Source organism: Mizuhopecten yessoensis, unplaced genomic scaffold, assembly GCF_002113885.1.
Source record: "Mizuhopecten yessoensis strain PY_sf001 unplaced genomic scaffold, ASM211388v2 scaffold10773, whole genome shotgun sequence".
Taxonomy (NCBI): Eukaryota; Metazoa; Mollusca; class Bivalvia; order Pectinida; family Pectinidae; genus Mizuhopecten; species Mizuhopecten yessoensis.
Window position 1 is genome coordinate 33,452 of NW_018408714.1, and position 14,259 is coordinate 47,710.

The 14,259-nt window shown below is 37.7% G+C and overlaps 1 protein-coding gene across 1 annotated transcript; it reads left to right on the plus strand.

Moving 5' to 3' along the window:
* Nucleotides 1-6,375: 6,375 nt before the first annotated feature.
* LOC110462369 lies at nt 6,376-13,195 on the plus strand. The gene is made up of 6 exons (XM_021516301.1): nt 6,376-9,858; nt 10,239-10,350; nt 11,065-11,346; nt 12,097-12,253; nt 12,974-13,015; nt 13,141-13,195. Exons 1-3 carry the CDS (start codon nt 7,033-7,035, stop codon nt 11,340-11,342), a joined length of 3,216 nt encoding a protein of 1,071 aa, XP_021371976.1. The 5' UTR covers nt 6,376-7,032; the 3' UTR covers nt 11,343-11,346; nt 12,097-12,253; nt 12,974-13,015; nt 13,141-13,195.
* Nucleotides 13,196-14,259: the final 1,064 nt, after the last annotated feature.

The window sequence follows — 14,259 nt, forward strand, 5'->3', positions numbered from 1 at the left end:
TTTCATCATTACCCTACGCCTCTTGTTTCGTTTTCATCATTTCCTTACGCCTCTTGGTATATTTTCATCATAACCCTACGCCTCTTGTTTTGTTTTCATCATTTTCCTACGCCTCTTGTTTTGTTTTCATCATTTTCCTACGCCTCTTGTTTTGTTTTCATCATTTTCCTACGCCTCTTGTTTTGTTTTCATCATTTCCCTACGCCTCTTGTTTTGTTTTCATAATTACCCTACGCCTCTTGTTTTGTTTCCATCATTACCCTACGCCTCTTGTTTTGTTTTCATCATTTCCCTACACCTTACGGATTGTTTTCATTATTTCCCTACGCCTAATGGTTTGTTTTCATCATTACCCTACGCCCCATGACTTGTTTTTATCATTTCCCTATATCTCATGGTTTGTTTTCACCATTTCACTACGCCTATAGGTTTGTTTTCATTATTACCCTACGCCTCATGGCTTGTTTTTGTCATTTCCCTATACCTCATGGTTTGTTTTCATTATTACCCTACGCCACATGGTTTATTTTTATCATTATCCTACACCTCATGGTTTGTTTTCATCCTTTCCTTAAGCCACATGGTTTGTTTTTATCATTTCCCTTCGCCTCATGGTTTGTTTTCATCATTACTCTACGCCCCATGGTTTGTTTTTATCATTTACCTACGCCACATGGTTTGTTTTCATCACTACCCTACGCCCCATGATTTGTTTTCATAATTTACCTACGCCTCATGGTTTGTTTTCATCATTACCCTACGCCTCATGGTTTGTTTTCATCATTTCCCTACGCCTCTTGTTTTGTTTTCATCATTACCCTACGCCTCTTGTTTTGTTTTCATCATTTCCCTACGCCTCTTGTTATATTTTCATCATTACCCTACGCCTCTTTTTTTGTTTTCATCATTTCCGTACGCCTCTTGTTTTGTTTTCATCATTTCCCTACGCCTCTTGTTTTTGTTTTCATCATTTCCCTACGCCTCTTGTTTTTGTTTTCATCATTTCCCTACGCCTCTTGTTTTGTTTTCATCATTTCCCGACGCCTCTTGTTTTGTTTTCTTATCATTTCCCTACGCCTCATGGTTTGTTTTCATCATTTCCCTACGCCTCATGGTTTGTTTTCATCATTTCCCTACGCCTTATGGTTTGTTTTCATTATTACCCTACGCCTCTTTTTTTGTTTTCATCATTACCATACGCCTCTTGTTTTGTTTTCATCATTACCCTACGCCTCATGTTTTGTTTTCATCATTATCCTACGCGTCATGGTTTGTTTATCATTACCCTACGCCCCATGGTTTGTTTTCACCATTTCCCTACGTTTAATGGTTTCTTTTCATTATTACCCTACGCCACATGGTTTGTTTATATCATTACCCTACGCCTCTTGTTTTGTTTTCATCATTACCCTACGCCTCATGTTTTGTTTTCATTATTACCCTACGCGTCATGGTTTGTTTTTATCATTACCCTACGCCCCATGGTTTGTTTTGTCATTTCCCTAGGCCTCATGGAATGTTTTCATTAGTACCCTACGCCTAATGGTTTGTTTTCATCATTACACTACGGTTCATGGTTTGTTTACATCATTACCCTACGTCTCACGGCTTGTTTTTATCATTACCCTACGCCTCATGGTTTTTTTCATTATTAACCAACGCCCCATGGTTTGTTTTTATCATTTCCCTACGTCTCATGGCTTGTTTTCATCACTGACTTACGCCTAATGGTCTCTTTTCATCATTACCCTACGCCCCATGGTTTGTTTTTATCACTTCCCTGCGCCAGATGGTTTGTTTTTGTCATTTCCCTACGCCTCATGATTTGTTTTCATTATTACCCTACGCCGCATCGTTTGTTTTTATCATTACCCTACGCCTCATGGTTTTTTTCATTCTTAACCAACGCCCCATGGTTTGTTTTTATCATTTCCCTACGCCTAATGGTTTGTTTTCATCATTACCCTACGCCCCATGGCATGTTTTTATCATTTCCCTATACCTCAAGGTTTGTTTTCATTATTACCCTACGCCACATGGTTTGTTTTTATCATTACCCTACGCCTCATGGTTTGTTCTCATCATTTCCCTACGCCTCATGATTTGTTTTCATCATTACTCTACGCCCCATGGTTTGTTTTTATCATTTCCCCAAGCCACATGGTTTGTTTTCATCATTACCCTACGCCTCATGGCTTGTTTTCATCATTGACTTACGCCTCATGGTCTCTTTTCATCATTTCCCTACGCCCCATGGTTTGCTTTTATCACTTCCCTGCGCCAGATGGTTTGTTTTTGTCATTTCCCTACGCCTCATGGCTTGTTTTTATCATTTCCCTACGCCTAATGGTTTGTTTTCATCATTACCCTACGCCTCATGGCTTGTTTTCATCATTGACTTACGCCTCATGGTCTCTTTTCATCATTACCCTACGCCCCATGGTTTGCTTTTATCACTTCCCTGCGCCAGATGGTTTGTTTTTGTCATTTCCCTACGCCTCATGGCTTGTTTTTATCATTTCCCTACGCCTAATGGTTTGTTTTCATCATTACCCTGCGCCTGGTGGTTTGTTTTCACCATTTCCCTACGCCTCATGGTTTGTTTCATCCTTTCCCTAAGCCACATGGTCTGTTTTTATCATTACCCTGCGCCACATGGTTTGTTTTTATCTTTTCCCTATGCCACATGGTTTGTTTTCATCATTACCCTACGCCCCATGGTTTGTTTTCATCTTTTCCCTACGCCTCATGGTTTCTTTTCATTATTACCCTACGCCTCATGGTTTGTTTTTATCATTACCCTACGCCTCATGGTTTGTTTTCATCCTTTCCCTAAGCCACATGGTTTGTTTTTATCATTACCCTACGCCACATGGTTTGTTTTTATCATTTCCCTACCCAACATGATTTGTTTTCATCATTACCCTACGCCCCATGGTTTGTTTTCATCATTTCCCTACACCCTATGGTTTGTTTTCATTATTACATGTACCCTACGCCTAGTCCGAATTATTCTGACGTTTTATCGACTTTTTTTTATATCGGTCTGTCGTCGATTAACGTCGTTAATCGACGACAGGCCGATATAAAAAAAGTCGGTAAAACGTCAGAATAATTCGGACTACCCTACTCCTAATGGTTTGTTTTCACCATTTCCCTATGCCTTATCGTTTGTTTTCACCATTTCCCTACGCCTAATGGTTCGTTCAGGCTGCCGTTTGTGCCGTTTACCGCGGCGACTCTTCCATATACCACTGAAAGTGAGAAAGTTGTATGGCGAAAAATTGATGGGATTTGAGTATTATTCACGCCAACATTCGTGGTCTGCTTCTTATGACTTATGATTCCATTGTTTCTTTAATAATGTTAAGCAAAATCAATTAGCCGGAATAGTTTAAAACAATGATGGCGTTTTACTCGAACGGCGACATTTCTAGCTTTTGCCTCGTCCTGAAATTGTGAAAGATTTAACACAATCAAGTATCCATACTTGATTATTTTTACTTTTGTTCTCATTTCATTTAATTTTGAAATATCACTGTAAGAAGATGGTGCCTGCTAGGACGGCTAGGGCATAACAATGACCAGTGGAGAGTTCATAGTTAGCACAGTTTTGGCTGGCAGCTATTTTAACAGAAGGTGACATCTTTTATGTAATTACCATTAATAGAAAATATAAAAGGATTAACATAACCGTTGTCATGATATCTTATCGTGAAAAAATAGATTTGTCTTGTTTAAACCCAATCAAGTACTAGTGTTACTACTTAAGGTAATAGGATTGTGTCGCCATTTCTCAGTAGAATTTCTTCAAATTTTGTAGTTATATTGCTTTGAAGTAAAGAAAATTTTCTGCCACAAAAAAAACCCATATAGGTTGTCAGAATTTTAAGGATTTTAAATGGAAATTTATGTAAAAAGGAATGAATTTTGAAAAAAAAAATGAAACACACAATGTTTTGCAATATAATTAATGTCAATAAAAATGATACTGACATAGATTAGTATCGTATTAATGTATATCAATTTCATAAATGCTGAAATTGTGTAAAATCAATTATCTGTAAACGATTAAAAATTGACATTTTATAATGAAACCATTTGCATGTAAGAGTTATCGTTCTTGAAAAACTTCACAGTAGTGAAATAGGTAGCCGGTTTCCTGAAGTACATAAAAATGGACACATGTGACTCATTGATTAAAAAACAGCTGAATTAATGCCTGGATTGCTTTGAAATACTTTAATATTGAAAGAACACACTGTTCTGTCAATAATAAGCATACAATATATTCATCATTTTAACATTAAACATTAGAATATACGGAAATTGTGATACTGTCTCCCTACATTGGATTTTCAACTAGGCATGTACTTCCTATTTCCGTTTAGCAATACACTCCTATGACCTTACGTAAACCTTAAGGACATTCCAATATGGCTGCCACACATAACTGTATATCAAATTCAATAATGCATTCCGTTAGCATTAAACAATCCCTGTCCCAAAATGATCCTCCTCCAATATTTCTAAAACATAATTGAGCTACATGCACACTAAATTTCAGAAAAAAAACCCATTCAATAACTGATGAAAAACTCACTTTTTATGTGTTCATTATCCAAGCTAAATAAAAGTCACAATTCAGGAAAAAAACACCATTTAAACTTGTAAATATATGGTTAGATGTCCATGGAGATGCATTTGTCTAGAAAAATGTGAGAAAATGCTTCAAATCTCGAGAATGATGACATGTATTTTGATTTGATATTTTACAATAATTCATCAAACTAACAAGACTTTTGATACGAGTCAAGCCATTTACCTGAGTGAGAACCTGTAGTGAATGGTGTACAGGTAAAATCTCGCTTGCTTTGCATGCTTTTTTTCAACCTCAGTCAGCCTTGTTCGCTTTGTGCTCAGTTGTGATTTATTCAGGGGAAATATATGCCATTATTCTGGAGATTGGACACATTTTTTTACAATTTTCTCGACAAATGCATCTCCATGAACATCCAACCTTACGATATTTACAAGTTTAAATGGGTTTTTTCCTGAATCGTGACTTTTATTTAGCTTGGAAAATGGACATATAAAAAGTGAGTTTTTTCATCAGTTATTGATTGTTTTTTCTGAAATTTAGTGTGCATGTACCTCGATTATGTTTAAGAAATGTTGGAGGAGGATTATTTGGTGATAGGGAGCGTTTAATGCTAACGGAATGCATTATTGAATTTGATATACAGTTTGGTATGGCAGCCATATTGGACTGTCCTTAAGGTATTTCTGCTTGGTCAACATGGCCTCTATGAGGTACATTTGGCCAATGGCAAATATATAGTTTCTAAACCTTGTTTTACACTGTTTCTTTCGCCATAGGTTTCATTTGTTTGTGAAATTAACAGTTTCTTGAAATTAATGCCATTTAATTACTTAATTAATATCTAATTAACGATTTTGACTCGTCGTTTTTGTACGCAGCTACAGAGAAGCAACAATAGAATTTTCAGTTTAAAATAAGTGTATCACTGTTCATCAACACCACAGAATCTACAATTACCCTTATTTGTTAAAAAACAATTCTAGTTCAAAAGTTTGCGCTAAACTTCACAACTTCACTCGTGACGACCTCGTGTATTTACAATGTTTTTCTCTCAAACAGCAGGGTGCAATCAACGGCCTAACTCTATAAATCGACATCACTTAAGAGATCAACTCATTTGCATCTCGAAAGATGAACACTTCCCCCAAAAGTGTCACGCAATATAAGCTGTGATCACGTACGGATACCATCAATTTACCAAACTTGAAGTGACCGGTCTTTCACACACAACATTCTTCCTGCAGGACGCCATCTTGGAGCGATGCCCTCGTAAATTATTACTACGCGAGAGAGTGTATTTTAAGAAAACATCGTAAAAATTCTAGCTTTAGACCAAATCCTTTTAAGTGTATATATTTTAAGTGTTTCTGGTATTCAATAATTGATTTTTAATCACATTTATTGTTTGAAATAATATTTTATACATTTCTGTTTTTTACCATGCGCAACAACAAAGTGGTGAAAGTACTTCCGGAAGTTTACCTGGTATGATGATGAATGTAAACACCATAATATTTGTCGACGTTCTACAAAACATTGCACAGATTATTTTTCCGTAAATATTGATGAGGTAAATATATATTATGATGAAGCGAAATCAATTAATTGAGTTGCAATCGATTGCCCATGCAATTAGAAATTTTACATTATTCAGGTAAGTTCCTCTGTCAATGGTTTCTGTCATCACCAGGAAAACAACGTGGTCGGATGTACTCGACCGGGGTTCTTAGGGATTTCTAGAGGTACAAAATAAGTTATATTATCTCTTGAAAGATAGTGAGTCACTCTATGTGTTTTGTTTCTCTGTGTAATTTTGTTCAGTGCTTGTGTTTACATTTATATAATTAATAAGTGTTTTCAGACGTGCATACGCTACATATGATTCCCCTGTTGGAAACTCACTGAACACAATAGAAAAACATTGAATGTATGGTAACACAGGCCAGCAAGAAAAACGTGCACATTGGCAAATCATGCATTCACCGGGTTTTCGGCCACCGTGGGTTTGTCATTGAGCACTCAAGAAAAACATTGAATAGGTGGTACCACAGGCCGGCAAAACAAACGTGCACATTCGCAAATCATGCATTCAGCGGATTTTCGACCACTATAAGTCAGGCAGTTTTACATTGCATTTTCATTGAAGACATTTCCTTCTTGCCACTGTGGATGTTATTTGGTTTGTCAATAGAGAGCAAGGCGCTTTTATATTTTTTTTCACATATAGAATTCTTTTATTACATTGAACACTCCGGAACTTTTATATTGGATTTTCTTTGAAGACAATTATTTCTTGACACTGTGTATGATATTTTGGATAATGGAGAGGAAGGTTTTTTTTGGTGGTTTTTTTTGTACATAGACAATTATTTTGTTACATCTGTTTTGATTGTTTTGCTAACAAACAATCATAATATTCTACACTAAAAATGGCAAGGCAGATTAGCAAACGGCGGCGTAAACGTAGGAAATTTAATGGACCAAGAGGTAGACACAGTGCTTATGCCAAAAAGCGGTATCAAGCTGCAGACGCTTCAATCCACCAACGCTTGCGTCACATTCTAAATGAGGGGAAACCAAGGCCTTATAAGATCTGTCGAATGACGACTATTGTTGATGGACAGCCAACACTGAAATTTTTTGTGAAACGTCTTAACCCTACAACCACTCCTGGACTTCGTGCTGTACCGCAACGTAAACCTGGCATCCACATCCATAAAGTTGATACTTTTGATTGTGACGGTTACAGAGTATTTCACCTTGGAAATTTACACAAACACCTTTTGACATTGATGCGCCATGCATCCACTTGTGGTATCATATCTGCTATGTTGGATGATGATCATGATCTCCTATCTATTCTTGGAGAGAGGAATGTTTGTGGCCTGGCTGGAGAACTAATGCTGAGATGTGCTTGTGGTCACCGGTTTAACTTTGAAAGCAGCCCAGTTGTTAACCTCACAGATGACAAGACACACCATGATGTAAATCTTCGTGCGGTATGGGGTACCATGGTATCGGGTAGAGGTGCGTCATCTCTTGGAGAAACCTGTGCTACCTTGAATTTACCAGTGATACCGCAGCGCAAGTTTTCGGCTATTGAGAGTGATATTGGGGACTTATGGAATGATTGCCTCAAAGAGGACATGATAGCTGCTGCTGCAGAGGAACGGGAGCTGGCCGTTCAAAGTGGAGATTTTCATGATGGTGTGCCAGCCATAACGGTGATTTGTGACGGAGGATGGTCGAAGCGTAGCCATAAACATTCTTATAATGCTCTTGGAGGGGTAGGCATTATCTTTGGTGCTAGAACAGGTAAAATTCTACACATTGGTGTCAGAAACAAGCACTGTTACATTTGTGCTTTGTCAGAAACCAGGAAAACCACTCCCCCTAGCCACACCTGTTTTAGGAATTGGACAGAGAGTAGTCAGGCTATGGAAGCGGATATCATTCTTGATGGGTTTTTGAATGCAGAGAAGTTATATGGCCTACGCTACATGCGGATGATTGCTGATGGTGACAGTTCCGTGTTTGCAAGGATCCAGCAGTCAGTTCCAATTTGGGGTAGGCATGTTATAAAGATGGAATGTTCAAATCATGTGTGCAAGTGTCTTCGGTCCAGTTTGGAAAAATTAGTGTTTGACAAACCACATTACAAGGGAAGTGGAGGACTGACCAAGATGATACGAGTCAGACTGACAACTGCTGTCCGGTGTGCTATTCGTATGCGGTCAAAAGAAGCGTGTAAGAGGACAGCCACTCAAAAATTGGACCATGACATCCGTAACTCTGTACACCACATATTTGGAGATCATACGAGATGTACCGACTTCTGCAAGTTCACCGGTGTGCCATCATCAGCAACTTCAACATCCAATTTAGGTAAGGACACTTCCATGACTTCTTCTCCTGATGAAAATACAGAAGATGTTGACCATGTTCTTCATGAGCAGCAGATGTTCTGGACTGAGGGTACATCGGACAAAGACATTGAAAACAGCCGCTATGGATGTACATCAGTTGGAAATGTTGACAAGGACATGCTATCAGACATAAGCGTTCTGTTGGACCGGGTAGCAGCTAAGAGCAGCCGACTTATTGGAAACTTTACCACCAATCTAGCTGAAAGTTGGATGTCAATACGGATGAAATTCGATGGAGGTAAAGTTTTTAATAGGTGTAACAGAGGATCCTGGCATGCCCGTTGTTATGGTGGAGCTCTGCGCAAGAACTTCGGTCCTGCATGGTCACCTATCATATGGCATCGTACTACTGGTGTAAGACCAGGTCGCTCATTCACTTCGCTATATCGCCAACGATCACTCCAGCTCTTCAACAGTCTGAAGTCTCAAAAGAAGGAAGAGGTGAAAGCGAGAAAGAGAACAAAGAAGATGGCGTCCTCGGCACAGAGTAATAGCAAGAAGGCCAAACGGGAATATGGACAGTCTTCACTTGATGTTTTGGATGATGTGCCAGCACATGTGTTGAAAACCAAGTGTGAGGAATTCTTGAAAAGCTCTGTGGAAGTAGCAGATCAACAGTGCCAGCATGTTCAACTGACGACCCAGAATCAAAGTTACTCTGTGACATGGAAAGAACAGCGTCGAATAAGACTAACTGCCTCTAACTTTGGAGATGTATTCCATAGGAATCGAAATAAGTCGGTCATTCCGCTGGTAAAGCGCCTTCTGTATTCCTCTTTCTGTGGCACACAGTACACTAGGTATGGGTTAATGGCAGAAGCAGACACCATCCGCGAATATATTCAGAAGAAGGCGGAGTGTGACGAAACTGTCAGTGTGCAGAAAATGGGACTGTCTATAGACCTTGACCACAAATTCTTAGCTGCCAGCTGTGATGGTAAGGTTGTTTTGCCAGATGGTTCTTGTGGCATTATTGAGATAAAGAATCTTCTCCAACGCAACAAATTCCTGTTTGCGGATGCTGCAAAAAAGATGAAAAGTTTCTGTTGCGAGAACATCAATGGCTCATTGAAATTAAAAGAAAATCACAACTACTACTTTCAAGTACAGGGTCAATTGAATGTCACTAAATTGCCCTGGTGTGATTTTATTATCCGACGTACACAGCCATACCAAATGCATGTGGAGAGGATATACAGAGATGAACGTCTGTGGGAAAACAAGATGTTACCAAAGCTTTCTGCGTTTTACAGGAAATGTATCTTGCCGGAGATTGTGTTGCCTCGCCATAATACCAGCACAGGGATCCGAGAACCTCAATTACCATGGGTTGGTATTTAAGTAGTTTACCATGATACAATGACTTGTGTTGTATGGAGATTAGTGGAAAATTAATTAGCTGTCAATTGCTGACAACAACCTTTCCCTTATAGCATTATGTATAAAAATCCTGTTCTCCGAAGGAAAAGTGGTTGGAAGCCTAATTGGTCACATTATATCTGTAATCACATGAGGTTGTGCCAGTTCTCGATAAAATGAAATATGTTATTGTGTTTCATTATAAATGTTATTCTTACTTTAGATGATTTCTGTGTTGATTAGGTGATTTCTCTCAATAGATCATGTGCAATTGAATGTTAATTGCTTTCACAAATGTCTAACTATATAAGCAAAAAGACTTATACACAATGTTGTTTTTTTGCTTTCAGTTTGTCCCAGTGGAGCAAACAGTTGTCAAGAGTGTTAGAAGGACAACAAAAGTAAACACCACAACTCCAACCTGTTCAGTTCAAGGAAATCCAAAGTGTGCATCATCCAAAGGTAAGTATATATAGTGGTATGCAATGAAAATATAACCAGCTTCTTGTGCTGCCAAGCATGGCATTTTACCCGTGATGTGTGCATGGTGCAAAATGAAAAATTCTCACTATATTCAAGTACATGTACATATTATTTTATTGATATAAAGCTCACTGCATACCAAACTTCATGAAAATCTATTCATATGTATTGAAGTTATGCTCGCAAGTTCCAAGGGTAATACAATTGCAAAGGGCCATAATGCTGTACATTACATCAAATTGGTCCCATTGTTGAACTCGTGCTATGGTTATATAAAATCTATTCATATTTATTGAAGTTGTGGTATTCACAACGTTTAATAGTGATAAAAGTGCAAACAGCCTTAACACTGTAATTTACGATAGAATGTGTGCCATAGTCTATCTTCTCCGAGATGTTATCGATATAAGACTACATATACTAAATATCAGCAAAATCTGTTCATATTTACTAAAGTTATTGTGTTCACAAGGTACAATTGAATTGGTCCTGTTGTTGAACTTGTTAAAATTGGAGTATTTCATATGATCCAGTACATGTCTAGGATCAAAGTAGAAACCTTCTGCTTCCTTTTGCTCCTCTGATATATATAGGTTCCTGTGGTTTTGTCCAGTAATGAAACCAATGCTGTTCATATGTTATATGACATTTCTGTGTGTTAATCATACATTAAAAGAATGATACATCCATCAGCAGGTGAAAGTGAAGATCCAGTCGCACAAACAACTAGGAGGAGGAGGAGGACGTGTACAAAGTTTGTTGGTCGTCGTATTCAGCATGAATGGTGTGTGGACGAAGCTACAGGTGAAACAAAGTGGTACATAGGGACTGTTCTGGAGGTAATAAAAGGTAAAGACGGTCATCCTTCTGCTATATATGAGATACTTTATGATGGAGAAGATGAACCTCAACAAGTAGACAATCTACACGAGGATTTGAATGGTGGATCTGTGAAATTCGTGGATCTTTAGACAGGTCAGTTAACACAATTGAATTGACTTGTATAATTCCGTACTATGCCAATGGGCAGTCACGGACCTGATTCATGGCAAGTACTTAAAAGTAGGAAAACAAATCCCTATCCTTGACTCACCGATTCCAATGACAGGGAATGACTGGATGTGCTTTGTGTTACAATAATCTGATTAAGTGGGATGTCAATTGTATTTTGCCATGACGTTTTAGTGAGACAGCACTATAAAAGTTCATAGACCATTCCATCTATAGCCTTTTATATGCTGATTGGAGGTTAATGATAATTGCAATGTGATATTATTGATATTATAAATATTATGTGGTGCTTGTCATCAATTTTAACATATCTAGATCATTTCTGACAAATGTTTTAAACAATGAGAAAACAACTGACCCACATTATTAAACAGTTTGTGAATTTGATATGAAATTTCCATCATAATATATGGGATTAAAATTTTCAAAGATCATATTGTACAATGTCAAATATTGTACCAGGGGAATAGTAAGTTCATGAAAGTGTATTGCCATCTGCAAAGACAAAAAATGCTATTATTTTGAAGTGTAATCTTCACTATAGTGTGAAATGAACATGTACATAATATGAGATATTAATTAGGCCAAATTATGTTTGTGTTTGGTGTTACTCCAATGTAAAATTTAAATGTTTTAGCAAGTTCATAGAGGATTACTTCAGGGGTGTAATATTGGAAATTTATGTGTTTTTTTTAACTCCTTCTTCTTTTGTAGGAATTACATGACATCCGGTGATGGTATTGGGAAGATTTGCAGTTGATACCACAAGTAAAGTTGAAATACAGTACCCCAACATTACAGGAATTAATCAGTGAACAATCCACACAATATTAAGGAGCCTTAGGAAGCCAGAATAAGAAAGAAACACTAAGTAAGTACTATCATGGTTTGGTAAAAATTATAAATAAAGCATCCATGAGTAAAGAGAAATTCATATCTTGACCCACTCCTTCAACCCCTCTCTCCTCCTTTAGGAATGAGTGGATTTTGTCCAAATGTGGTGTAAAGCATCCTTGAGACAGAGGGAATAAATTTTGTATAAAACATGGGTCTCGCTCCCCATTGTTGTAGGGACATGTATTTATTCACAGAGGCGTAATGGATTTTGATAAAATTTGGTGTGGACGATTATTGGGTGAGGAGATCCAATGTTAAAAAAAAGGGGAATTTTTGGCAAAATATTTTGCCAAAATCAGTGAAATATCCAGGTGAGCGATACATGCCCTCTAGGCCTGTTGTTTTTTCACCTCATGTTTGTTCCCAGTCTATAATTAGTATTATAAATGATTTTTTTGTGTAATGCTGGGATGTAACATATATATAAAAGAAAACAATGTGTCATAAGTAAATATTTTGTATTGTTGCTATGATGATTGCATATATGGGCCACCATATTTTGCACCTAGTGTCACTGGAACTACTTTGTAGAGGTCAGCCATCTTGAATACATATTTGCCTAACTTAAACAACAGTGTGACTTTGAAAGTGGATTGCTTCTAACAAAAGGACTATGCATCAGTTTCCGTGATAATTGTGTGTACCTATATACTTTGAAAATACATTCAATGTGAATTTTTTGTTCTTGTTGTAGGATTTACCACTGTAGCTGCGCACAAAGTGTACTGAATTAAAAGTAAGTTTGTGTTCTTATATTGTTTTAATAAGGGTTATATTTGTTAAATATGTGTTTATTGGCACAATATCCACAATATGGACTTGAGCAGATGTGATCATTAAACCATTTTATGTTATTTCCAGACATACACTTTCTGTGTATGGTGGCAGCCATTTTGCCCGGATGAAATACCTTAACGAACAATGTCTATTTCACAAGTATCAAGTGTATCTGTTATAACGGACATTTCGAGCTGTTTTCTCTAAGTTGGCATCAAGCACATCATCATGGAAACAATCACGTGTCGACATATTGACACAATTTATGAATATTGCATTCACGACAGGGCGATATTTTCACTTCCGACGATTCATTGGTAACCAAAGCAAAGACGAGGTCAACATGACTTTTCTCGGGAAGAAACTATGTACTATCGCCACCTCATTATACCTGCATGGTCTCGTGTGTATTTCTAATAGCTGATCTTTCTGCTCGTCAATAGTGGCGTTTGGTGAAACAATCAACGTCAAAAAGACGTTTCAATGTTTTCAATAGAGAAAGCGTAATGCTAGTAGCTAACAAACATCTTGGTGTTAAGGGAAACATTCCCCGAGATGAGCCATGTGCGCATAAATGAAGCGCAACCAACACAAAACATCACAACAACGAGCCTTCAGTCGTCGACAAATGTAATAAATCAAATATGGTTTCAAGATAGATAAAAATAGATGTGCCCGCTAAGTTCCAACAAGCTTGACTATTTGGGAGTCAGTAACGATGAACAGGATTATTCGGGGTGGAAAATGGCCATTTTATTGTACCTTATGGGAATGAAAGATTGAAAACAGAGAGATGACCACGTGGATACGCGTCCTCTCGGGCAGCTACTGTTTCTTCCAATCCTGGTCTGTGTCGTGAATAGGGACTCGACTGACAAAACACATGGCCACAACCGGAGGCCAACGTCATTTTCTATAGTGGTTTTTAATAGCAACATACCTTTTTCACTGAGCCTTTCAAAGGTTCACATCATTTATTAAGTTAAAACAGCTCTGTATATATCAAAAATGATATCTCAGATGTTAACATCACTTAGCCTAGAGTAAAATCTCGTGATCTGTCATCGGTGGGCAAGACGGTACAAAACAGTGTAGCATGTGTCTGTATTTGAAATATTCACAGCCGCATATTGTAAATATAATTAGCAACATCTTCTGATGCCGAAGGCACATGAGAGGAGAAAGAAAAAGAAGACTCTTTTG